The sequence below is a fragment of the Trichomycterus rosablanca genome, chromosome 20 (assembly GCF_030014385.1).
Source record: "Trichomycterus rosablanca isolate fTriRos1 chromosome 20, fTriRos1.hap1, whole genome shotgun sequence".
NCBI classification, from domain to species: domain Eukaryota; kingdom Metazoa; phylum Chordata; class Actinopteri; order Siluriformes; family Trichomycteridae; genus Trichomycterus; species Trichomycterus rosablanca.
The window spans coordinates 16,029,518-16,056,520 of record NC_086007.1 but is presented as its reverse complement, the minus strand read 5'-3'; the positions used below and the strand labels follow the sequence as shown (position 1 = coordinate 16,056,520).

The 27,003-nt window shown below is 39.3% G+C and overlaps 2 protein-coding genes across 3 annotated transcripts; one reads left to right on the top strand and one right to left on the bottom strand.

The window, feature by feature from the left end:
- Nucleotides 1-210: 210 nt before the first annotated feature.
- On the bottom strand, nt 211-19,927 carry tp53i13 (tumor protein p53 inducible protein 13). The gene is made up of 9 exons (XM_063017374.1): nt 19,820-19,927; nt 19,666-19,737; nt 18,260-18,295; nt 16,329-16,387; nt 12,257-12,335; nt 9,947-10,075; nt 3,040-3,225; nt 1,174-1,828; nt 211-455 (listed from the first exon to the last, which is right to left on the bottom strand). Exons 1-9 carry the CDS (start codon nt 19,925-19,927, stop codon nt 340-342), a joined length of 1,440 nt encoding a protein of 479 aa, XP_062873444.1. The 3' UTR covers nt 211-339.
- A 4,948-nt stretch (nt 19,928-24,875) lies between these two features.
- Nucleotides 24,876-27,003, top strand: LOC134334589 (uncharacterized). Of its 2 annotated transcripts, XM_063016972.1 has the most exons (5): nt 24,879-25,011; nt 25,530-25,606; nt 25,701-25,919; nt 26,044-26,772; nt 26,911-27,003. In XM_063016972.1, exons 2-5 carry the CDS (start codon nt 25,547-25,549, stop codon nt 26,920-26,922), a joined length of 1,020 nt encoding a protein of 339 aa, XP_062873042.1. In that variant the 5' UTR covers nt 24,879-25,011; nt 25,530-25,546; the 3' UTR covers nt 26,923-27,003. The 2 variants fall into 2 exon arrangements, with proteins under 2 accessions (XP_062873041.1, XP_062873042.1); XM_063016971.1 differs by having other exon boundaries at nt 24,876-25,011; nt 26,044-27,003.

Here is a 27,003-nt window from a genome sequence, read left to right as displayed (position 1 = left end):
TGTATATGCATATGTACAGATTTATGTACCATGTTTCTATATTTTGACCTAAAATCAAGGCAAAATAATAATTCTCCCTGCATTTGATATTTTCCTTCATATCTTGCAAAACGTTTCATGATTTATAGATTACATTTAAACACAACATAAAACATTTAAATAAAGCACATACTTAAATAAAGTACACCGAGTAACAAGTCCAAACAGGGATTGTAGAATAAAAGCACCCTTTTGGGGGTGTTGTGATTAAATTCTGAATACTGTATATCATGTTGATGTTCCACATTCATTAGCAGTTCTGCCAACATTTACAGGCAGATCAGATTTCTCAGAAGTGAGTCAATCAGAGTCATTATCTGTGCTGGTGTTAGGTAGTAGAAGGCACTCCTTCCTCCGAATTTTACTCGCCCTTCTTTTTCTCCTGCCCACCATCTTTAGCCTCCTGCGAATTATGTCTGCAAAACAAAATGACAAAATTGTCATAGCTACACTCATTGAGCACTTTATTAGGTAAACATACATCATATGATATTCATCTATGAGCTACAGCTACCATTACAGATACACTTTTAAAGTAAACAATTACTGAATGCAGCTATCTGTATCTGTACTCTATATGCAGCTATTTCAATTTTTATAAACCAATCTCTGTCTCCCAAGTCAAAAAACAGCACTGATTAAACAGGCTGCTTTCAAACATCCTTAAATAGAATGTATAGTAAACTACAAATAGTACAGGTACAAACTATGAAACACTTTGGATGTGGTTTAGGAAGCAACCTAGTAATCGCTTTAAAGAACATGCACCCAGGTGGTGCAGCAGGATATTCCACTAGTACACCAGTGCTGGGATTCTTAACTCTTTCAACTTTGGTACTGGTTGGCTTGCCCCCCCCTAGAAAGTACAAAACTGGCCACCTGGACATTTTCCCACCTATTAGCAACATTTCTGACAGTGCCAGAACTTATTGGTCAGATGTCTTAAACATGTCATATTGTGTATTTCAAAAACTCTGACCCTTGCTAACAACCAAAGAAAATCCTTTACAATTTAGCAATTACCAACACTGGGCAAATCATCAAACAATGTAATGACAGCTTAAGCCTAATCTTGACTAACCCTACATTAAAATATGGACTAAAAGCAGAGGCATATTTAAAATGTATTTAAACCTGCAACACTCTCGTAGTCCTGTTGGTTCTCCTGCCAGTACAGACTGGCTGGTGCACGCCAGTGACGGTACAGACGTGTGTGCAGTATTGAGAGTGTCAGCAGCACCAACAGGAAGCCTAGAGCCACTGCTGCCCATACCGCCTCATCAGTGCGCGGGACAGGCATCTTGCGGCCTCGTAAAGACCCTTCCAACACGACTTCAGGAGGTCCACAGTGACCTCCACAGCCTTCTTCTGTACTCTGCTCCTTTGTATCTGTCCTAATGTGATGCTTTTCAGAACTCTGGTTAGACTTTACATCCATCTGTAAATGAGGTTTACTAAACTCCTTGTCCTGCTCTGTTTTACCTCCGCTGGGATGATTCCTTTTCTCTGATGTCCTTTCATGCATCTCTACACCACCTTCATCATGTTTCACTGGGTTAGGGTCATGAGAACCCACTGAGGGTAAACTGTTGTCCTTACTTATGTTTAATAGTTTTGTGTTGGTAGGGTCAAGCTTTATGGAGTCAGAGGTCCTGAGAGCAGGTTTTTCTGAGCGTTCATCTTGTCCCTTTACTTCTGTTTTTGGAGGCCTGAGAGCTGCTCGTCTCTTCCTCGCTCTTGCTGTCCTCTTATATCTTGACAAAGCCTCCAGACAGCACATTCTTACAGACTGGCACAGAGAAATAAAAACAAACAGCATGTGAGTTTGCATGCTTTAGATTTACTGACTTTGTAAAACATATGTAATTAGTATGGGCAGAAAAAGTGTACACACTCTTTTTTTTAAGACAAGAACAACATGTTTTGTTTTAAATGTAATCACAACAGAAATGTTAGGACGCAGATTGTTTGTCAGTAATTGTTCATGTAAAACATACAGAGAAACTCAGATTTAAGCCAGATCAAAGTGTTTTGATGATTTGAGGTGTTTTAATTTAGTTGGTAATTTCAAATGCCATAGCATTACAATAATGTTTTTATTGTCATACTTATCAAACCACTTAGTGATGCATCGTGTCCTGTGTAACGCAGAGAATTAAATCAATTAATATTTTTAATTTGATAGTGCTGCTGAGATTCTTTGAACAGTTTTAATTACGAGGGATCTTTAAAAAGTTTCCGAACTTTTATATTTTTGTTGGAAACGGTGAGGGCGGGAGAAGTAGTAATTGGTCGTGCCTGAGACAGCTTATAGCCCGAATTTAGCACATTTTATCTGATTTCCACCTTTTCGGACCGCTCAAAGAAGCTTTAAAGGGAAGAAGATTTTCATGTGATGATGATGTGAAAGCAGTGGTACATCAGTGTCTACGCGCTCAACCAAAAACATTTTTTGCTGATGGCATTAAAAGTTGGTACGATGCTGGGAAAAATGCATCAGAAGGTGATTATGTAGAAAAGTGATGTTATTTGTTTTTGAAATTCTTAATAAATAGAGTTTAAAAGGTGCAGAAACTTTTTGAAGAACCCTCATATTTTCATTTAAATAAGTAAATCTGATATTGCTTGAGTCATCTTTTCACTTAATGCAACGCTCTTAAAAGTGACCCCGTTGTAGAACTATTGGGAAATGTACTAGGTCTTGACCCTGGTGAGTCTGAATTTTGATCTGCATTGACACGTAACCCATGCCAGGTACACGATCACTTCGAGAGTAAATAGTTTATGTCCAAAAGGGGCTAAAGATGTATGCCATTTGGAAGTAGAAAAACAAAAAATTGGAAAAGATTATATACATGCACTGCACAACCTGATTTAAAATCCAAGTGCTTATACAAACAAACTGATCATGTTAACTGCATAAATGTATAAGAACAGAACAGATTAGTAATGTGCATGTAACAAACCACTTATTGTGTTAATCAGCCTTTAATAACTGACCTTTACTGTAGTCCTCAGTGCTCTGTCCACTAGTACAGCCTTTGTCATATAAAGACTGTAATTGTGTCTTTTGTTTTCTGTAATTAGGTTTACGCTGGAGAAAGCTGTGTGTAACCACTCACAAACTCCTGCTGCGGTGATGTGGGACATCTCTAATGTCCGACCCCAGGAGACCAGAGCATACGGCTAAAGGAAAAATTTAAGAAAATGTGTGTTAACTGCCTTAACAACCTGAGGAACCATATGTTTATTCTGTAAGATGTCTTAAAATGTTTATTTTATTATGCATTTATGTTGTCGATTATTATAATAATAACAATATTTATTTCTGATTTAACACCATGTTTAACACATATCTGTTGTGTGCTTAACAGAATGTGTTAAGCACACCACAGATATGTGTTAAACATGGCGTTAAATCAGAAACAAATAATAAATATTGTAATTAATTATCCATCCATCCATCCATCCATCCATCCATCTAACTATATATACAGTGTATCACAAAAGTGAGTACACCCCTCACATTTCTGCAGATATTTAAGTATATCTTTTCATGGGACAACACTGACAAAATGACACTTTGACACAATGAAAAGTAGTCTGTGTGCAGCTTATATAACAGTGTAAATTTATTCTTCCCTCAAAATAACTCAATATACAGCCATTAATGTCTAAACCACCGGCAACAAAAGTGAGTACACCCCTAAGAGACTACACGCCTAAATGTCCAAATTGAGCACTGCTTGTCATTTTCCCTCCAAAATGTCAAGTGATTTGTTAGTGTTACTAGGTCTCAGGTGTGCATAGGGAGCAGGTGTGTTCAATTTAGTAGTACAGCTCTCACACTCTCTCATACTGGTCACTGAAAGTTCCAACATGGCACCTCATGGCAAAGAACTCTCTGAGGATCTTAAAAGACGAATTGTTGCGCTACATGAAGATGGCCAAGGCTACAAGAAGATTGCCAACACCCTGAAACTGAGCTGCAGCACAGTGGCCAAGATCATCCAGCGTTTTAAAAGAGCAGGGTCCACTCAGAACAGACCTCGCGTTGGTCGTCCAAAGAAGCTGAGTGCACGTGCTCAGCGTCACATCCAACTGCTGTCTTTGAAAGATAGGCGCAGGAGTGCTGTCAGCATTGCTGCAGAGATTGAAAAGGTGGGGGGTCAGCCTGTCAGTGCTCAGACCATACGCCGCACACTACATCAAATTGGTCTGCATGGCTGTCACCCCAGAAGGAAGCCTCTTCTGAAGTCTCTACACAAGAAAGCCCGCAAACAGTTTGCTGAAGACATGTCAACAAAGGACATGGATTACTGGAACCATGTCCTATGGTCTGATGAGACCAAGATTAATTTGTTTGGTTCAGATGGTCTCAAGCATGTGTGGCGGCAATCAGGTGAGGAGTACAAAGATAAGTGTGTCATGCCTACAGTCAAGCATGGTGGTGGGAATGCCATGGTCTGGGGCTGCATGAGTGCAGCAGGTGTTGGGGAGTTACATTTCATTGACGGACACATGAACTCCAATATGTACTGTGAAATACTGAAGCAGAGCATGATCCCCTCACTCCGGAAACTGGGTCGCAGGGCAGTGTTCCAGCATGATAATGACCCCAAACACACCTCTAAGACGACCACTGCTTTATTGAAGAGGCTGAGGGTAAAGGTGATGGACTGGCCAAGCATGTCTCCAGACCTAAACCCAATAGAACATCTTTGGGGCATCCTCAAGCGGAAGGTGGAGGAGCGCAAAGTCTCGAATATCCGCCAGCTCCGTGATGTCATCATGGAGGAGTGGAAAAGCATTCCAGTGGCAACCTGTGAAGCTCTGGTAAACTTCATGCCCAGGAGAGTTAAGGCAGTTCTGGGAAATAATGGTGGCCACACAAAATATTGACACTTCAGGAACTTTCACTAAGGGGTGTACTCACTTTTGTTGCCGGTGGTTTAGACATTAATGGCTGTATATTGAGTTATTTTGAGGGAAGAATAAATTTACACTGTTATATAAGCTGCACACAGACTACTTTTCATTGTGTCAAAGTGTCATTTAGTCAGTGTTGTCCCATGAAAAGATATACTTCAATATCTGCAGAAATGTGAGGGGTGTACTCACTTTTGTGATACACTGTATATATATATATATATATATATACACACAGTGCAATCAGAAAGTATTCACACCCATTCACTTTTTCCACATTTTGTTACGTTACAGACATATTTGAAAAACGATTTGAGTATAGTTTTCTTTTTAAAAAATCTACATAAAATAGCCCATAATGACAAAGTGAAAACATGTTTTTAAACATTTTTGTAATAAAAAAAACAAAAACATTTTATGTTTAAAAACATTTAAACATAATAGGTACATAAGTATTCACACCCATGGCTTAATATATTGTTGAAGCACCTTTGGCAGCAATCACAGCCTCAAGTCTTCTTGGGTATGTCTGTACAAGCTTGGCACACCTGTTTTTGGGCATTTTCTCCCATTCTTCTCTGCAGATCCTCTCAAGCTCAGTCAGGTTGGATGGGCAGCGTCTGTAGACGGCCATTTTTAGGTCTTTCCAGAGATGTTCAATTGGATTCAAGTCCGGGCTCTGGCTGGGCCACTCAAGGACATTTACAGACTGCTCCTAAAGCCACTCCTTTGTTATCTTGGCTGTGTGCTTTGGGTCATTGTCGTGTTGGAAGATAAATCGTCGCCCTAGTCTGAGTTCCAGAGCACTCTGGAGCAGGTTTTCTTGAAGAATCTCTCTCTATTTGGCTGCTGTCATCTTACCCTCTATGCGCCCAGTTCCTGCTGCAGAAAAACATCCCCACAGCATGATGCTGCCACCACCATGCTTAACAGTAGGGATGGTGCTAGCCAGGCGATGAGCAGTGCCTGTTTTTCTCCAGACATGACGCTTGTAGTTCAGGCCAAAAAGTTCTATTTGGGTTTCATCAGACCAGAGAATTTTGATTCCTCTGGTCTGAGAATCCTTAGGGTGCTTTTTGGCAAACTCCAAGCGGGCTGCCATGTGCCTTTTAGTGAGGAGTGGCTTCCATCTGGCCACTCTACCATAAAGGCCTGATTGGTGGAGTGTGTTAGCAATGGTTGACCTACTGGATGGTTGTCCTATCTCCACAAGGGAACACTGGAGCTCTGCCTTAGTGACCATTGGGTTCTTGGTCACCTCTCTGATCAAGGCCTTGGTTCTGGTGGTTCCAAACTTCTTCCATTTCCGAATAATGGAGACCACAGTGCTTTTCGGGACCTTCAATGCTGCCGAAATTTTTTAGTATCCTTCCCCAGATTTGTGCCTTGACACAATCCGGTCTCGGAGGTCTAAAAACAATTCCTTTGACTTCATTGCTTGGTTTCTGCTCTGATATGCACTGTCAACTGTGAGACCTTTTATAGACAAGTGTGTGCCATTCCAAATTATGTTCAATCAACTGAATTTACCACAGGTGGTCTCCAATCAAGTTGTAGAAGCATCTCAAGGATGATCAGTGTAAACTGGATGCACCTGAGCTCAATTTTGAGCGTCATAGCAAAGGGTGTGAATACTTATGCACCTATTATGTTTAAATGTTTAAATTTTTAAAAGAATTACAAAAATGTCTGAAAATATGTTTTCACTTTGTCATTATGGGCTATTTCGTGTAGAACTATACTCAAATGGAATTTCGAATATGTCTGTAACAAAATGTGGAAAAAGTGAAGGGGTGTGAATACTATCTGATGGCACTATATATATATATACAGGGGTTGGACAATGAAACTGAAACACCTGGTTTTAGACCACAATAATTTATTAGTATGGTGTCAATTCGTCTTGGAAATGACATATACAAGTCCTGCACAGTGGTCAGAGGGCCATTCTTTAAGCCATTCTTCTTGCAGGATAGTGGCCAGGTCACTACGTGATGCTGGTGGAGGAAAACGTTTCCTGACTCGCTTCTCCAAAACACCCCAAAGTGGCTCAATAATATTTAGATCTGGTGACTGTGCAGGCCATGGGAGATGTTCAACTTCACTTTCATGTTCATCAAACCAATCTTTCACCAGTCTTGCTGTGTGTATTGGTGCATTGTCATCCTGATACACGGCACCGCCTTCAGGATACAATGTTTGAACCATTGGATGCACATGGTCCTCCAGAATGGTTCGGTAGTCCTTGGCAGTGACGCGCCCATCTAGCACAAGTATTGGGCCAAGGGAATGCCATGATATGGCAGCCCAAACCATCACTGATCCACCCCCATGCTTCACTCTGGGCATGCAACAGTCTGGGTGGTACGCTTCTTTGGGGCTTCTCCACACCGTAACTCTCCCAGATGTGGGGAAAACAGTAAAGGTGGACTCATCAGAGAACAATACATGTTTCACATTGTCCACAGCCCAAGATTTGCGCTCCTTGCACCATTGAAACCGACGTTTGGCATTGGCACGAGTGACCAAAGGTTTGGCTATAGCAGCCCGGCCGTGTATATTGACCCTGTGGAGCTCCCGACGGACAGTTCTGGTGGAAACAGGAGAGTTGAGGTGCACATTTAATTCTGCCGTGATTTGGGCAGCCGTGGTTTTATGTTTTTTGGATACAATCCGGGTTAGCACCCGAACATCCCTTTCAGACAGCTTCCTCTTGCGTCCACAGTTAATCCTGTTGGATGTGGTTTGTCCTTCTTGGTGGTATGCTGACATTACCCTGGATACCGTGGCTCTTGATACATCACAAAGACTTGCTGTCTTGGTCACAGATGCGCCAGCAAGACGTGCACCAACAATTTGTCCTCTTTTGAACTCTGGTATGTCACCCATAATGTTGTGTGCATTGCAATATTTTGAGCAAAACTGTGCTCTTACCCTGCTAATTGAACCTTCACACTCTGCTCTTACTGGTGCAATGTGCAATTAATGAAGATTGGCCACCAGACTGGTCCAATTTAGCCATGAAACCTCCCACACTAAAATGACAGGTGTTTCAGTTTCATTGTCCAACCCCTGTATATATATATATATATATATATATATATATATATATATATATATATATATACAGTGTATCACAAAAGTGAGTACACCCCTCACATTTCTGCAAATATTTCATTATATCTTTTCATGGGACAACACTATAGACATGAAACTTGGATATAACATAGAGTAGTCAGTGTACAACTTGTATAGCAGTGTAGATTTACTGTCTTCTGAAAATAACTCAACACACAGCCATTAATGTCTAAATGGCTGGCAACATAAGTGAGTACACCCCACAGTGAACATGTCCAAATTGTGCCCAAAGTGTCAATATTTTGTGTGACCACCATTATTATCCAGCACTGCCCTAACCCTCCTGGGCATGGAATTCACCAGAGCTGCACAGGTTGCTACTGGAATCCTCTTCCACTCCTCCATGATGACATCACGGAGCTGGTGGATGTTAGACACCTTGAACTCCTCCACCTTCCACTTGAGGATGCCCCACAGTGCTCAATTGGGTTTAGTCCATCACCTTCAGCTTCAGCTTCCTCAGCAAGGCAGTTGTCATCTTGGAGGTTGTGTTTGGGGTCGTTATCCTGTTGGAAAACTGCCATGAGGCCCAGTTTTCGAAGGGAGGGGATCATGCTCTGTTTCAGAATGTCACAGTACATGTTGGAATTCATGTTTCCCTCAATGAACTGCAGCTCCCCAGTGCCAGCAACACTCATGCAGCCCAAGACCATGATGCTACCACCACCATGCTTGACTGTAGGCAAGATACAGTTGTCTTGGTACTTCTCACCAGGGCGCCGCCACACATGCTGGACACCATCTGAGCCAAACAAGTTTATCTTGGTCTCGTCAGACCACAGGGCATTCCAGTAATCCATGTTCTTGGACTGCTTGTCTTCAGCAAACTGTTTGCGGGCTTTTTTGTGCGTCAGCTTCCTTCTGGGATGACGACCATGCAGACCGAGTTGATGCAGTGTGCGGCGTATGGTCTGAGCACTGACAGGCTGACCTCCCACGTCTTCAACCTCTGCAGCAATGCTGGCAGCACTCATGTGTCTATTTTTTAAAGCCAACCTCTGGATATGACGCCGAACACGTGGACTCAACTTCTTTGGTCGACCCTGGCGAAGCCTGTTCCGAGTGGAACCTGTCCTGGAAAACCACTGTATGACCTTGGCCACCATGCTGTAGCTCAGTTTCAGGGTGTTAGCAATCTTCTTATAGCCCAGGCTATCTTTGTGGAGAGCAACAATTGTATTTCTCACATCCTCAGAGAGTTCTTTGCCATGAGGTGCCATGTTGAATATCCAGTGGCCAGTATGAGAGAATTGTACCCAAAACACCAAATTTAACAGCCCTGCTCCCCATTTACACCTGGGACCTTGACACATGACACCAGGGAGGGACAACGACACATTTGGGCACAATTTGGACATGTTCACTGTGGGGTGTACTCACTTATGTTGCAGCTATTTAGACATTAATGGCTGTGTGTTGAGTTATTTTCAGAAGACAGTAAATCTACACTGCTATACAAGTTGTACACTGACTACTCTAAGTTATATCCAAGTTTCATGTCTATAGTGTTGTCCCATGAAAAGATATAATGAAATATTTGCAGAAATGTGAGGGGTGTACTCACTTTTGTGATACACTGTATATATATAAATAATTATAAAATTACCAAATAAGTGTTACCATGCTTTAGTTACAAATGATCCATAACAGTGTCTGCCAGTGCTTAAACGTGTTGGATTGTGAAACCTGGTTAATAATGATGTCATCTCAATCACAATTAACCTAGATAATTGCTCATAAAGTAATAATAACAACAGTCTATGAGTCAGCAGAAGATCCTGATCCATAAGGCAATGATTAATCAACTTTGGCTGGGTGATGGGATGAATGAATGACTCACTCTGTCTGTGCTGAGTTGGGGATGAACTGTGAGGATAAAATGAGAAAGGCAGGAGTGAGCCATCATGGCCAGACTCATACGAGCTTCCTCTGGAGCACAGGGGTGAAACAGGAGCACTACGGCGCCATCCTGTGGGAAAGAAAAACATTACTGGTTATATTCTATTAGCAAAGGTTTCTCTTAAAAGTATTTTAATTAACACCTTTCTAATCAGATAAAACATGAACAACATATAATGTGACTTGCATCTTAGTAACTCTACCCTTAAATGAAAACACACAATCATAATTTGAACTGACCCACTTCCTGAGTTCAAATCTCAGCTGCGCTATAGAAGGGCTGGGTGCTTACACAGACACAATTGGCTATGTCTGTTGGGAGAGAGAGTCAAAGGCAATCCCTATTACTGCTGCAATATCGTCCAGATCAAGGATGCCTGCACGGAGATGGTGAATAATAAAAAACAGTGCCAGACTCACTGTACGTGCTCTCTGACAGGTGAACCGGGCAAGTCTGAGAGTGTGTGTGTCAGGTATGGTCCTCCTCAGTCAGGGCATGGGTCTGCAGTAGCAGAGGAAGGATACAACTGGGTCTACAATTGGAAACCACTAGCTTTAAAGCTCTGTTCTCAGAAAAACAGATCACTCCAGTCAATGTCTGTGATGAGTTTTACATGATCTCATGTCCACTAGGGCTTTCTTTACAAAATAAGGGATCTATATACATTCCAAAAAATGCAGAAAGTGTACCTGCTGCTCTAAATAGCCCTATTTGTGAGTGAATAAATATGTGCAGGTTGCCCTGATATTGACTGGTGTCCTGTCAGAGGTATATTTCTGCCTCGCACCCAAGACCACCATGAAGCAAAGCCCTTAGTGATGCTGCCTTGTTCATTAAAATAAATAAATGATGTGCCTAGGTGGAACAGTGGGATATTCTGCTAGCACACTATCGAGGAGATTCTAAACACCCTGGTTAAAATCTCAACTCTGCTACCGGTCAGCTAGGCACCATCTAGCAGGCACAATTGGCACTGCCTGCAGCAGTTTGTTTGTTTATTAGGATTTTAACGTCATGCCTGCAGGAGACAAAATTGGCCACCAAGTCTGTTGGGTGGGAAAAGGTCAGACTAAGTGGGTGGGGTCTTCAAACGCTGTGCAAGGACCCTGGTTAGCAGACAAAGGTGCCTGTACAGAAGTGGATGAGCCTCATGTACGAATCTACCAAGGCACAGGTGGAAAAGAAGGGGTTGAAGGATTTTGCACACCTCAGAAGGCAAAGTCCTTTAAATATAACCTCCTCACACACAATTAGGATCCCCGGGAGGGGAAGATTAATTGGCTAAGGGAGCATAAATAAAAAGAAAAAAAAAAAGCACTCTCAGCATTAGCTGCATTCAGTTTGTGCTTGTGCATAGTCTGTTAGACACTTTAACTCTAATGACATACATCCTAATCCTGTGTATAACAAAGACACTGCCTAGCAAGCCATAGCCTAGTGGTTAAGGTACAGGACAAGTAATCCAAAGGTTTCCTTCAATTGCTCAGACTGTATAATGTAACTGTAATGTAAGTCGCTTTGGATAAAGGCGTCTGCTAAATGCTGAAAATGTAAATATTTTAAATGTATGCTTCTAGCCAAAAGTATATGGACAACCAAACATCACATACATGCCCTTGTCAAACATGGATGTTGTAATCTATGTTTAACTTGATTTTCTGAAAAGGTATTCCACTTAATTTCAAAACAGGGTTAACCTAAATTCAGATGAAAGCACATCAGTGAGAAGGGGTACCAATGCAGTCACAATCAGTGTTACAATTCATTAGAAGTGTTGGATGGAATTTGAGGTGGCAAGCAGTGGCAGCTTGGAAGGGGCTCACAGGCTTCAACACACTGATTATTAATTAAGTCTCTAACTACCAAGCCAACAGTGCAGTCATTAATGTTGCTCTAACTGTTGGTGCTGGCATCACTAAATTAGGGTTAGTGGCACAGCAAGTGATGCAAGTAGCACACAGCACTAAGATCCTGGGGTCCAGGAGTTTGAACCTCAACTCTGATCACTGTCTGTGAGACGTTAGATTCTTCATGTGGGTTTCCACTAGCTTTTTTAGTTTCCATTTACCTCAAAACATGCAAAAGGAAAACAGGTTGTTCTAAACAGCCTCAGGGTGTGAATAATTTAGTGAATGTGAAAGTGATGGGCTGATGTTCTGTCCAGGATCCCTAGTCAGAATTTAGTTGTTAAATTGCAAAAAGAAGTAGTGCTGATTGCTTGATTCAGAATGTTTTACCTATCGAGTTTACCTTTAGATTGTTTATCCAGCGCTGAGGGGGGCAGTACCAGTACTCTCCATTTTGTGCTCCTACAGGCCTGTGAGCTCCACTGTACACACAAACCAACACACACTTATAAAAGTAAATATTTATTTACTGTTAAAAGAAAATAAAAATTTCCAATGATCACTCAAAACATTAGGACCACCCCCCAAAAACTGTGAATTCAATGCCTATTTTATTAATATATCCCTGTCAAATGAATCCTGTTTTATTACATCGTTTAACTGAGGAAGACATGGAACCAGGATGCACTGCAAGAGGATCCATCTTGCAACACACAGTGGTGTTAAAAAAAAATAGCAGTCCAACATCATTAACCTGATAAATCACTGTTTTTTTTTAGTAGAAATGCTATTTCTACATAGCAAATAATTTACTTGAAAGTGTAGTAGAGTAATGAAAACAAAACAAACCCAACAATTAGGACATGCATGCTGCTCATTCTGAGTAACTGAAGCATTGATTAAAAGGGGCTTGTTCAAAATAATAAAATAATAGCAGTGAGGAGTTTAATTGGTGAAGTCATTCATTCTGCAGAAGAACGGGTGTCAATATTGGCCCTTATTTAATGTAGGAGGGGGGCAAATGTTGCACAGGTTGGTCATAGCGCATTTCCTTTTGAAATACTGGGTAAAATGGGTTTTTCCAGACATTGTTCTGATGAACAGCATATACTTTGATTAAAAAGTTGATTATAGAAGGAAAAAACATACAGAGAAGTGCAGCAAATTATAGCCTGCTCAGCTAAAATGATCTCAAATGCCTTGAAGTGACGACCAAAACCTGAAAGACGCAGAAGGAAGTGTGGAACTACTGTTCGAATGGATCAAAGAATAGCCAAAATAGCAAATACTCAGCCAATGATCACCTCCAGAAAGATCAAGGAACATGTGAAGTTACCAGTGAGTACAGAAGATGATTAAGTGAAGCCAATTTACCAGCAAGAACTCCTTGCAAAGTCCCGTTGTTAAGAAAAAGACACGTCCTGAATGGGTTAACATTTGCCAAGGAACATATTGACTGGTCCAAAGAGAAATGGCTCAACATTTTGTGGACTGGTGAAAGCAAAATTGTTCTTTTTGGGTCTAGTGGCCGTAGACAGTATGTCAGACGACCCTCGAGCACTGAATTCGAGCCAAAGTTCACTGTGAAGACAGTAAAGCACGGTGGTACAAAATGATGATATGGGGATGTTTTTCATACCATGGTGTTACGCCTATTTATGGCATACGAGGGATCATGGATCAGTTTGAATATATCAGAATACTTGAGGAGATCATGTTGCCCTATGTCGAAGAAGAAATGTCCTTAAAATGGATGTTTCAACATGACAATGACCCAAAACATCTTGGTTACAGACAAACAAGATTGAGGTAATAGAGTGACCAGCCCAATCCCCTGACCTCAATCTCATAGAGAACTTGTGTTCTGACATCTGAAACATGTTTTTTTGAGGCAAAACCCAAAAATGCAAAAGAACTGTGGAATGTAGTCTAATCATCCTGGACTGGAATACCTGTTCAGAGGTGCCAGAAATTGGTCGACTCAATGCAACACAGATCTCGAAAACAATTGTTCTGCCACCAAATATTAGTTCAGTAATTTAAAGTAAAGTGAAACCTCAAACATTTTTTTCAGTTTATACATACATTGAGTTTTTAAAGAAAAATACTGGCACTGCTATTTTTTTGAACAGCCTAATATTCATTTTTCCTAATTTTCTGTAAAGGATGAACACAAACTGGCTAAATGTAGTTAATGTTTTGATTTAGAATTGAGTGTAGTATTTTCAGTGCATTTAAAATCACTGCTATTTTTTTGAACACCACTGTACATAAGGTAAAGGACCGACTGGTAATGTCCTGATAGCAGACACCACAGGACTCTTTCAGATGTTTTGTGGAGGCCATGTCTCATTGGATCATGTCTAGTTGTTTCGAGAGTATATTAGGCAGGTGGTCCTTACGTTTTGCTTAAATTCTGATTCAACAGTGGATGTTTATTTTTATTTAAATACATTTAAATGATCCAGAATTGAATCAAACCTAAGCAACCTTTGCGTTAAGAAAGTCAAGACAGCGCGTTTACTTGGTGTTACTAAAATGCAGCAGACTAACATGATAGCACACCACTGTGGATTGATCGAACCTGCAAGTTCAAATCTCAGCAGAGCCTTCATATAATTTAAGAATGTGTCTTTGGATCTCCATGATCAAAATGTGGCAAGACACAGATCAGAGAACATCTAAAGCTTTAAATGTTTTCAGGTCCACAGTGGACCCAATCCATTCAAAATGGATAAAACTTGATCTTGAACCACCCTAAAATTGGCTGACTGGCAAAATTGGGCTTCCAGGCAGGACAGTGGTGGCCTAGTGGGTAGAGCTATGGATTACCAAATTGGAAGGTTGAGTGTTTGAATCCTGAGTCTACCAGGCAGCCACTGTTGGTCGCTTTGGCAAAGCCCTTAACCCTGTAAGACAGAGGTCCCCAACCTTTTTTCAGCATGGACCGGATTCATATAAGATATAATTTCATGGACCGGCAAGGGCAGGGGGTTTGTTTGTTTATTAGGATTTTAACGTCATGTTTTACACTTTTGGTTACATTCATGACAGGAAATGGTAGTTACTCATTATACAAGATTCATCAGTTCACAAGGTTTTATTGAACACAGTCATGGACAATTTAGTATCTCCAATTCACCTCACTTGCATGTCTTTGGACTGTGGGAGGAAACCGGAGCACCCGGAGGAAACCCACGCGGACACGGGGAGAACATGCAAACTCCACACAGAAAGGACCCGGACTGCCCCACCTGGGGATCGAACCCAGGACCTTCTTGCTGTGAGGCGACAGTGTTACCCACTTAGCCACTGTGCCACCCGGCGAGGGGATTTAAAATAGAATAACTGTACTACTCACAAATGAGCTTTTTTTGCTGCAACGACATGCTGCTCCCACCTAGGGGTGATTGGGGAACACCCGTAAAAAGTAGTGTTTTCATTGCTGATGTAGCAATCTTTAATTATTTATTCTTTCTGTGCGGCCCAGTAATAAATAACCCACGGACTGGTAACGGCCCGCAGCCCGGTGGTTGGGGACCACTGCTCTAAGCTACAGCACTCCAAAAAAGCTGGGATATGTGGGAAAACTATTTAATTTTTAATCCTATCTGCCCTAGATTATTATAAAAGATTATAAAATAGACATTGGGCAAGGAGATCAATCAAAAGAGCTCCAGAAGTCCTATGTAAAGCTTGTTGAATGGACAAAGTCTCTCCAGTACTCCATAAACAAGGCCTTCATGGCAGAAAGGCCAATGTTGAAGGCATACAACAGCCTGCTTATGTAAAGGACTCTGGCAACATAAGGGAAAAGATTCTCTGGTCTGATAAGCAAAATAAAACGTGAACTTTTTGAGCAGAACAGCAGTTGCGTTAACAGCACTTAACAGACGCTCTTATCCAGAGCAACTTACAGAGAAACCCTCAGTAAACATTTCCTTAAGTACTAACAGACAACAGTCTAAGAACACAAATCTGCTGCAACCCTGTTAGAACAAGTATCGGCAGAAGTTGATTATTATTCTTTTAAGATTAACAGATTAGCAAGTAAATTTAAGTGCTCATCACATATGTGGGTCTTTATTCATCTTTTGAAGATGGTGAAAGACTCAGCTGTTCAGACAGACAGGGGAAGTTCAATCCACCACCTGGGTGCTTGATGCCTGTTATCTCAGTTTTCAGAGTTCTGAGTGGTGCAGCAAGCACTAGGTCTGATGAAAAACAGACACAGGTCATCACCTGGCTACTACCATCCTACAGTAAAATATGGTGGTGGCAGCAGGGTGCTTCTCAGCAGCTGAGACTGGGATACTGGTAAAATCTGAGCGACAGATGAATGCTGCCAAATACAGGATTACCTATGTGCTGGGGCAACTGTTTTTGAATTTTGAATGGTACATTCAAATGAATGTACTAAAATTAAATCTGATTATTAATGTGCATGTAATAACATGGTGTAGGTGAAAATGTACCTGTTGGGAATGGTGTGATTGTAAATGATGGGTGTATCCATGCAGACTTGGTGAGTTGGCTGCAAAGAGAAATGCTTTTAGGGATTCATTCTGCATAACATGATTGGTGATCATTTGTATGTTTATCTTGGTAAATCACTTTCAGTAAAGCAGTTAAACCTGTACTGTCCACTGAGCTGGATCAACTGGTTTTGCTTTTATCCAGCATTTGCGATTTTTTTTTCCCTGACGGATGACTGTAATTGTAAAGTCAACATTTACTTAGCTAAATTTAACACACTGGAAAACTACTACCTAAAGGTTAAACATTTAAAACAAGTTCTACTGTGCTGGAAAAGAAACACGTTTTGTGTTTTAAACTCACTCAGGGCAGTCAATTAGCATCAATAAACAAATGGCATCATTTTTAAAGGGTACAACCGTAACAGAGGCAGACGAGAAATTAAGTTACAGGTGCTCAGGTGGCACAGAGGTTTAATGTGCCTGCGTACCACTGCAGAGGCTAAGCATCCACACAAACACAACCATGTTTGCACTAATTCCACTCCATAGATCTGACCTGCATATACATGCATTGCTCTTCCATAGTGACATGCAGTACAGGTGAAAAAAAACAAAAAGCAAAAACTCTATTACAATGTTTTCACGTTGCTTGACCTCTTTATTGAAAAACAGTACATGCAGGTTTGCTGAATTTGGGGTGTGTTTAATGGGGCTGTACAGACACAATCAATCTTAACTGATCACAGATTACTAACTGAAACAAAACAACAAGGTGTGTGTGTGTGTGTGTGTAACAGTTCAAACTGTAATGAGATGTCTGTTCTTTAGCCATGTTACTGCTTTCTGTCCCATATTGTCTAAAAGCTTAAAAAGAACGTAATAATCTGTTAGAAAACCATCCTTAACTGTTAAGTGTAAAATGTTTATTTCCTATTTTACTCTTTCATAAAAAGAGTGTTTACTCCCATCTGGTTTCTTAGCCATGTCCAAAATTCAGTAAAGGATTGTGATTGGACAGTGATGGCTTTTTATTTTTGTCAGCCAGCAATTCTTTTGTCACTAATTCTTTGCTGGCTGAGTCACTAATTCTTTGCTGGCAGGGGCTCATTCAAAGCAGCACACAGTGGAATGCAATACAGCTGCTTTTAATGCTGATGTGTATTCAATTCTGACAAATTCAGCTTTAAAAATAAAAAAATGCAAACCTATATGTTTTTCAGGAAAGAGGTCAAGTGATGTGAAAACAATGTATTGCTTTTCATTTTGTCACCATTACCACATGTCACAGTAGAAAAGCAGAGACATATTTTCCACTGTAGTGTATGCCTTTCAATTTGTCGCTAATTCCTCTCCATACAGAAAAGGTCTCTTCCCCCTGCAATATGCAATCTCCCAGACTGGTCTGGGTGCCTGCGTGGGGGATGTCTCATGGAGCATAGCATGGCTTTTCGTACTTGATATGATTCTGTCTGGGTACCCAACAGTAGTAGATGATAAAAAGCAGCTGCAGATTGGACACGTGTTGGAGGGGCCATGTGGTAAGCCGGCTCTCCTTGATCAGACCAGGGCTGTGCAAGCGGTAGTGGATTCACGATGGGGAATTGGACTGGATTGGGTGATCAAGGAGGGAAAAAGAAGAGATAAAGTCATTACAGACATTATCATGTACATATATTTAACATTATTATGTACATATATCTAAGCCAGAAGCAAAATAATAAAGAATAAGTTGTAGCACTTGTAAATATACCATCAAGCCATGAGTAAGCTACAGGGGCAGTGGTAGCTTAAGGTACTGAAATTCTCAGGTTGCTGGTTTCAACCTGTCAATGTTGGGTACATTAAATTAGACACAACTGTGTGCCACTTTGGATAAAGGTGTTGGCTATATACCATAAATGTAAATGTAAGTAGTAAATATTGTTTACCTGAAGAGGATACGTTATGGAAACATCAGGAAGCCTCTGCAACATCAGGAAAAGAGATAACAAAACTTTAAATGACTGAGATCTACCTACAGGAGGTTTACAGGGGTTCACAGCCTAAAGATTCAGATAATGCTTTTATGGGTACATCTAGCATGGATTGGTACTGGCAGCTAGATGTACAACATTGGTTTTATTACTAAAATTTGTAACCAAATATGAGTTAAAACTTAAATATAATTTTTTTAATCATATTTGAACACTTGTGCTTTCATTGATTTATTTAATCAAAAACTGTCAGCTAAACTCACAAGCCATGACATCATTATTAAACAAGACACGGCTACAAAAACACCATGCCTGTGTCCCAGAATCATGTGCTAATAGTATATCATAATTTACTTCTATTGCTGAAGTACTCATATAGGTCAAGCATCTATTAATGTCCTATTTTTGTTGTAAAAAACAATTTAACATTCAACAACACTATGTGTAGCACAATCTGTGCATATTAGACGAAAGCACTCAAGTGCTCAGTTAAATTCATGGACTGTATTCTAACCTCATGGCAACCTAATGGTAATGCAGACATGTTGAATACAGCAGAACAGGTCCTAAAAACCTAGGTTTGATCCCTATTGAGACTGTGAGGTTTTTTTTTTATTTTTCTGTAGATAGCACCCAAGTGTGAGTTAGTAAGAATGTGAGTGTCATATAAGGTACACAGTGTTCCACAACCATCTCCAGAAAAAAGACATACATGCCTTAAGGTTTTAAGTATTTATTTATTCAGGTTTTAACGTCATGTTTTATGCACATGACTGCATTTATGACAGAAACGGTAGTTACTCGTTACACAAGATTCATCAGTTCACAAGTTTAATGTCAAACACAGTCATGGACAATTTTGAATCCCCAATTCACCTCACTTGCATGTCTTTGGACTGTGGGAGGAAACCGGAGCTCCCGGAGGAAACCCACGCAGACACAGGGAGAACATGCAAACTCCAAACAGAAAGGAGAACTTTCACCTGGACCACCCCAACTGGGGATCAAACCTAGGACCTTATTGCTGTGAGGTGACAGTGCTACCCACTAAGCCACTGCTGCCCAGGTTTTAAGTCAATAGAAGCAGGTGTGGCACACAGCTCCAGGGACAAAGGTACAATTCTCACCTTCAAGTTTTGCGTGTAGATAGGCTGCATGATTTCCTCCAGCTATTTCATTTTGTAAATTGTACATAGGTGTGAGTAATTATGAATAAATAAACCAGACATAATTAAATAAAGCCATGTGATAAACTTTCACCCTGTTTAGTCAATTTGTCAAGGTTTGTAGACCCACATTAACTCTGACTAGGATAAACTGACTACTAAAAATTAATTAATGTCAATGATTAGAGAACCTACCTCTGTTGAAAGTGATTTAGAATCTGAACATACGAGTTCATCAGATTTAGGAAGGTCTATCTCCAGTTTTGCCTGTGGATTACATTTGACAATCAAATCAAACACCTGCCAGTAACAGTGTAGGTCATTTAATTACAGCAATAACATTTATTACCTTGCCATTATCGCAGTCTTCATCCAGTTCTGAGTGCACAGAGCTGATCAGGAAGATCCATAACAAGGATCGAAGTACATACAATGAGGTCTCTGCTGGGAACCTCATCACTAACACCTACTCTACACATTCGGGTGAATTAGAATGAAAAGAAAGACTTTTCTTTTCTCTGGTTTGTTTACTTTCTGTGCACTTTAATATTTCTCAGTTGTTTCGCGGAGCTAGCCTACAAACAGCAAAGTGGAACAGACGTATCGGGACCCTCATTTGTTTTTTCCAAAGTGGAGTCCCGATAAATAAATCTGTAATAAGTTGCTATTAAAGTTGAGGTTTTCTCCAGATTAAGGCCTGAACACCGCGCCATACAACTCCTTCGCCTTAAACCAGAGCTAAAACAAGCGCAGTCAAAGTTACTGAACAGGTTCATCCTCCGCACACCTTCTCGTTTACTTTTAAGAGCCGCAAAAGTCCAATATGGTCGACCCACGGGTGGATTCTGGGGCTACGTCATTTATAAATAAACTTTTTAAGCAACCGGATCAGCTGATCTTCAGATCATATCACCCACTAACTGCTAACACCAAATATGTTGTAGATCGGCTCATAGTAATGGATATGTTTTGCATAAAACGCACACAAGTTTGGGGTACGGTGGCCGAAATAAGCCATTATACGTTCTGCAAAAGGCTCGAATGCTTTCTGATTGCCTTTATGACTATATTTGTAACAATTTGACAATGTTGTAAGTTTTAGATAATTAAATGACATATATTAAAAACGGATTTTATAAAATAACTACTCATCATGCACTTTTACTTTTAAAGGATGATGTTCACCAGACTTTTTATTTTCTTATCATAAACAAATCATAAACAAGATATGACAGAAAACTATTAGTGAAACAAATATCAAACTATATAGCAGATACATTTATAGTTACATGATTTCAAACAATTGATGCCAACAGGTGATGATTACAATCACCATCATTGCTCTTTTTAAGAGCATCTCTTTCTCTTTTAGTGACCCATAGCAGCTGGGTTATGAGCACGAACATAGTCCACATTTTCACACCACAGACTACTGCTGCCAGAATAATGATGATAATTTAAGATGGATGGTGACATCCACCCATTGTGAATGTCACTTAATTACCAAAAGCCAAACTCTCTACAAAATGAGACAATTCAAGACTATTGCTATTTTATCTAGAGGTGAAAACACTGTAAAGTTTACAGTAAGAGCACAACATTTAAGACTAAGAAAGAGTAAAAATAATGGTAACAGAAAAAGACCTAATTCTCTCAAGGTCTCATTTTCTATGTCCACTATAGGAAGCATAACACTTTGGGTCTGCTTCACTGCCTCAGAACCTAGGTAGCTTGCAATCATGCAGAAAACAATAAATTGATTTACATTTTTGACACTTGGTGGATGCTTTTATTTAAAGCAGCTTACAGTTTTGACTGATTACAATTCCAGCATTTGAAAGTTAAAGGCCTTGTTCAAAGTGGCAACCTGACAGTAGACGGCAACAGTGGCAACCTGACAGTAGACGGCCTAAACTGTTGACCTTCCAAAAGCTAGTTTACTACTAATAGTAGAGTACAATATAGAGGTAACACTCCCCCCCAATTCTAATGAAAACCATCAAAACAGTTCTTGGAAAGCTGACATGTTGACCGATTGCTTTTACGGCTGCCTAACAGGTGCCATGTTGATCAGAATACATTTATAAATACTATTATTCTATTTGTTTCCAGTTTAACTACTGTATCTCCCTCTTTTTAAGAAAACTGATATTAAAAGTAATTGAGATTACTCTTTTGCATAACATTTAGTGGTGGATAGTTGATGGAAAAAAAAATATTCAACAAAACATTGACAAAACGTTTGTAAACACTTTGCAGTTATTAGCTAAGTTAATTCAATCTTTGAAAATGTTCAGATAGCAGGCAACACACTCAAACACAAACTTTTTATTAATCTTTCATTTTTCATGCTGGAAAAAGTACACTATGTTATTACATAATAACTTTTGAACAACTTGTCTTGACCCTGAATGAACTATTCAAAGAAATGTTCTCTTTAAGCATTCAACATTTGCCCTTGGTGTGATATTTGCAGGATGCCCACTCCAGGTGAAAATAGTACTGAATCTTCAACACCCAGCCCTCTGATCCGAGGATGACTAATCAATTTATATTTGGGTACAATAAAGGCACTTGGTTGTGTTTGCCTAGTTCAGGCAGAATATACTGTATGTATCCGTTATAATGATTAAAAGGATTATTGCACAATTTATGAGTTAGAATTGCACAGTTTATGAGTTGTTATTTGTATTTGTTTAATAGAATAAGAATAGTTATGATGTAAGATGTTTGATGTAAATGTCTACGTAAATGATGTCTGTACAAATTTGTTTTGAAGCAGATAGAAATTAGATGTCAGCTTGACTTCCTTGGTAGGAATTCCATGCCTTGGTAGTACAATCCATCCTGACCAAGCCCACGTGTTTGTTGCACGTCAATGTGCTGATTCTTAGCCAAAAATCAATTTTATTATTTTAGATGGAAGCTCATTTGACCCACTTCACGGCTGCTGTGTTGTGACCTGGCCCTGTCATTTGTGGTTGATTAAAAGCATATGTTTCTTTTTTTTTTCTTTTTTTTTTTCTTTACCTCTTCTTATTTAGGGCAGGAAACACTGAACAGGTCACCATTCAGGGTCCCGTTAGGGTCAGGGAAAGTTTGAATCTGAATTTACAATGGGTAAATCTACTGGTCAAAGCCCCACAAAAAACCCCCCAGAAATCTGCTGCCATCTACTGGAATCTGGATATCCCACATGTTAAATGACACGTACTGTACTTATTAATCAAAAAGTATAACTTAAATATTATGCCCTGTGATGAACTGACATGGGGTGTCTCCTGCCTTTATTATTATTAGGCTATTCTTGTTTTTTGTTTAATTACTTTGAATGACCATTTTTTGTAATGTAACTTACGTTTTATGTTTGTACTTAAAGTGGTAAAATGTAACCTTTTTCACATTGTAAAAAAAAAAAAATTGTTGCTTGATTTGAGACTTAACAGCTGCTTAACAGTCCGTGGTTGCCATTGTCTGATTTGCGACTTCATGATTCATACATTGTCAATAAGAGACAGATCTGGACTGCAGCTAGGCCAGTCAAGCACATGCACTCTGTGTGTATGAATTATACAAAATGAGGTCTGGAATTGTCTTGTAGAAATAATCATGGACTTCCACAGAAAAGATGTTGCACTCATAGCAGTATGTCTGTCAAATATGAAAATATTGCATCAATTGTAACTTCACAGTCACAGTGTTGTGGGCACTGTATCAGTGTATCACCCCCATACCATGACGGTTGTTGGTTTTTCAGCTTTCACTGACAGTCTTGTATGATTCAAGTGGTTTCTCTTCTTGTCCTACACGGACTGAGATTTTTCCAGAAGGTATATAAGACCTAAACTATTTTCAGTCGTGCACTGAGAAAGTTGTTTTGAAATGACTGAAAATTCTATCATAAAGGAACACAATGGTGCGTCACGTCCCATCGTTGCTAAACTGAGCCTTTGGTAGATGCTCCTTTTATACCCGATCATACTTCCTTCACCTGTAATTAATCTGCTTATTGTGTAACGTTTTAAAACACTGTACATTCAATATTCTTTTAACTTTTCACATTTATTGTGCCTCTGTCCCAACTTTTTGGAGTGTGTTGCAGGGGTCAAATTTCTAAATATGTTCACAAAATTCAACTAAGATGATCAGTAAAAACACTGGAAATCAAAATAAACAAAATAAAAACAATGTTCGTTCAATCTTTATTTGATACTTGATTAAAATACTAATTTTTTTCTTTTCCTGATTTCTGTGATAAGAATGGGAAAATTTGTTTAAAAATACAGTATAAGAAAATTTGTAATGCTATAACAGATGGGTTTTTTCCCTGCTTAAAGGTAATTTTCATTATCCCAATATCATGTTGTTATTAGATCATTATATTTATATTGAAGGTATTAATTTAATGGATAAAAAAATTAATAACCTATACATTAGGAACCTTCTTGTCAAAAATAAAAATCCGTTTGAGGACTATTTCTCATATACCTAGAGATAATAAAAATGCCATTTAATTTGGACTTTATTCTTAAAAATTCTTCATTAATAATAAAAAAGGAGATGTCGTTTTTAAAATACAGATGTTACCCAGTTAATGCTAGATTACGTCGATTTATTACCATTTCTGATAGGTGTGTCTTTTGTAAAAGCTTTAGTGAGTCGATTGATAATTTATTCTTTGATTGTGTCTAGATCTTTTCCTTTTGGGTGAATGTGTTCTGGGATTTGGGAAAAAAATAGTAAATTCCAATTAAAAGCCATTATGTTTTTATATATTTGATAACCCTCTCTTTGAGCCAATTGAATCTTATATAATTAACCCAATAATATTACTAGCTAAATATTATATTCAATATATGCTTTAAAACAAAAAAAGCTAAAAATTGCTATCTTTTATTTCTTTTATAAATTCAGATTTGAATACATATTTGCAAACAGTATTTTCCTTGAGCCCCTTTTTGAACAAGAAATTATGTAGCTTATTAACTAAAGTCTTAAAGCACTTAAAATTTATTTTAAAATATCGCATTTCTAAGAGAGTTTTTATTTTATTATCTCTTTTATTTTATATGTGATGCTATTGGAACAAGATTCCCTAAATGATTTGTAATGGTTTTGATTTGTATTTTTAAAACATATTTCTGGTAATATGTTCATGATATATATTAAGTGTACTGTTGTGTTTACTGTATACTGTTTTTTTAAATTAAAAAAAGAAAACAAATTGCAGATTTACTGCATGTCCCAACTTTTTTTGGAAATGGGATTTATAGTACCATAATATTTACAGTAATATGGAGTAAAAGGAAAGGTAGTGCTGTGTGTAAATACAGAGTGAGTGAACTCAGTAAGTTAGTGCAGCAGGTAGAAGCGGCGGTGAACAGAACACTGTGTACGTCATAATGAAACAGCCTGTATAAAAGCAGCGCGCGCGTGCTGGAGTCCTCACTTCACGTTACGTCTGGTCAGAGAGAGCAGCAAACGTGTGTTAACCGCTGAAAATACTGTATCAGTCTGTGGATTTTCTCATCACATATTGTGGTAAGTTCTTTCTGTAAGGTGGTAGATAGTTAAACCAAATTTATAAACGATTTGTCGCTCAGGTGGCGCAGCATATTCTTATAGCACACCGGTTCGAAACACGGCGTTTCCACCGGTTGACTGGGCGCCATCTAGCGGGCATAATTGGCAGACAGGCTTCTGCTAGGGTCTTCAAACACTGTGTATCTGATTAGCAAAAAAGCACCTGTGCAGAGTGCATGGGTGAAAAAGGGTTCCGCTAAGGGCTGCGCCCGGGTCGGAGGCGGCGTGAGCAGCAATATACCCAACTCGACTGCAGTCAGGAATCCCCCAGCAGCGGAAGACAAACTGACTATGCCAGTTTGACTATGGCATATTGACTATGGCATATTGGGATAACATGCATAAATAAAAATAGAAAAAATATATATTTCTCTTAATTGCTTACATTTTACAAAAAAAAAATCTTGGGTTACATACACACAGTATTGTTTCTGATATATTTTCTTGTTGTTCTTGATTCCTTTCTCCATGTACAGTTTGAAAGTGGGTAAGTATGTGGATACAAATGATCCGGAGGCTGTTTGGTAAGCGCACCAAAGTCCATCGTCTTCCTGTGAGTACAAATGTTTTTTTACTTGTACATATTTAAAACTACCCACTATATTTATTGTAATTATAATGCTAATTGTGTTTCTAATTCTGTAAAGGAGAAGGTGAAAGAGAATGGGACTAATGATTTGAAGATGGAGGAATTTTTAGATGAGAATATGGAACAGCAGCACCTGCAGGCAGATATGAAGACCTCTCACAAGAGATTGGAGGACAGCCACGAAATCCTGCTGTCACTTCACATGATTTTCAAAAAGCATGCAGAGTGCTCTGAGAATCTTTTGAGGGAGATGGAAAAATTGAGTGATGCTATTGAGGTTTGGAGTGATCTAATGTCCCTTCAACTCGTACACTGTATATAAACATTTTCAAATTCTAAAAAAGCTAAAAAAAATCAATTAATAATGAATGTGTATTTCATCTTTGTCTTAAAACATACAGAAAACAAAAATGGCTAAGATGGAAGTCAATCAGGCCTTCACACCAGGTCCAGGATCTTTCTCTCCGTCATCCTCTTCTTTTAGCTCTGCTGGGATCCGGCTTCCACCTATTAAAAAGCTCCAGCATTCCTCTGTGGACTCCAGTTTGCACACTGATGATGCAAAGTCATTCCAATTCTCCAAGTTAGCATGGGATGCAAATGAAAGCATCAGCAACAACACAGAAGAGACCTTTCTGACTGGCACTGAGATGAACGAAATTGGGCTGCAAACAAAGAGTCTTGCAATTGACAACATTCGAAACGAGCCACTTGATGGAAATATACGCCGTTTGGAGATTCATGCCGAGTTAGATAAATGGTCCAAGTTTGAAATGGAGGAGAAGCTGAAACTAAAACTTGAAATGGCTGAGGCAAAGCAGAGAAGACAGATGGAAACTAAAGACCTGAAGTTGAAAATAAAATTTCTGAAAAAGGAGGCCAAATGTAAACAGCAGGAGAGAATAAAGAAGCTGAAGGATCTGGAGAAGGAAATAAAGAATGAAAAAGCAATGCTTCTCCTTAAGCAGAAAGAGCTAAAAAAGAAAGTGAAGATGGAGAAAAAGGAGGAGTGTAATGAGGAAAAGATGGAAAAGCACAGGAAGGATGACGAGAACGTGGATGACGCGCAAAACAAAAATGTCCTAAAATATTTAAAAGTGTTAGATTTAGGAGGTATAAAGCAGAGTAACGTAAGTTTACCACATACAAGCACAACACAAATGAACTGGTAGGTAAAGTCAGATTTTCTGACTGAGGTGAGATCTAATGCAACCTTCACTGACACCTGCTTAACCTTTCACTAATAGTTATTGTTTGTGTTTTCATAGGAAATGCCTTGAAGATCGATCGGCAGACATTCAACCAGACCGACATGCACTGATAATCCTCAATAAAAGCAATGCATTAAAAAACTCACACAA

What these genes read in the sequence shown, in the direction of transcription:
- tp53i13 (XM_063017374.1), bottom strand. Translation starts at nt 19,927, where the DNA reads ATGAGGTTCCCAGCAGAGACCTCATTGTATGTACTTCGATCCTTGTTA. An exon ending in CACTGAGGACTACAGTAAAG is followed by an intron (nt 1,829 to 3,039) that starts GTCAGTTATTAA and finishes TCTCTGTGCCAG; the next exon opens with TCTGTAAGAATGTGCTGTCT. An exon ending in GGACTACGAGAGTGTTGCAG is followed by an intron (nt 456 to 1,173) that starts GTTTAAATACAT and finishes TTTGTTTTGCAG; the next exon opens with ACATAATTCGCAGGAGGCTA.
- LOC134334589 (XM_063016971.1), top strand. Translation starts at nt 25,547, where the DNA reads ATGTGGATACAAATGATCCGGAGGCTGTTTGGTAAGCGCACCAAAGTC. An exon ending in CCAAAGTCCATCGTCTTCCT is followed by an intron (nt 25,607 to 25,700) that starts GTGAGTACAAAT and finishes AATTCTGTAAAG; the next exon opens with GAGAAGGTGAAAGAGAATGG. An exon ending in AATTGAGTGATGCTATTGAG is followed by an intron (nt 25,920 to 26,043) that starts GTTTGGAGTGAT and finishes TAAAACATACAG; the next exon opens with AAAACAAAAATGGCTAAGAT.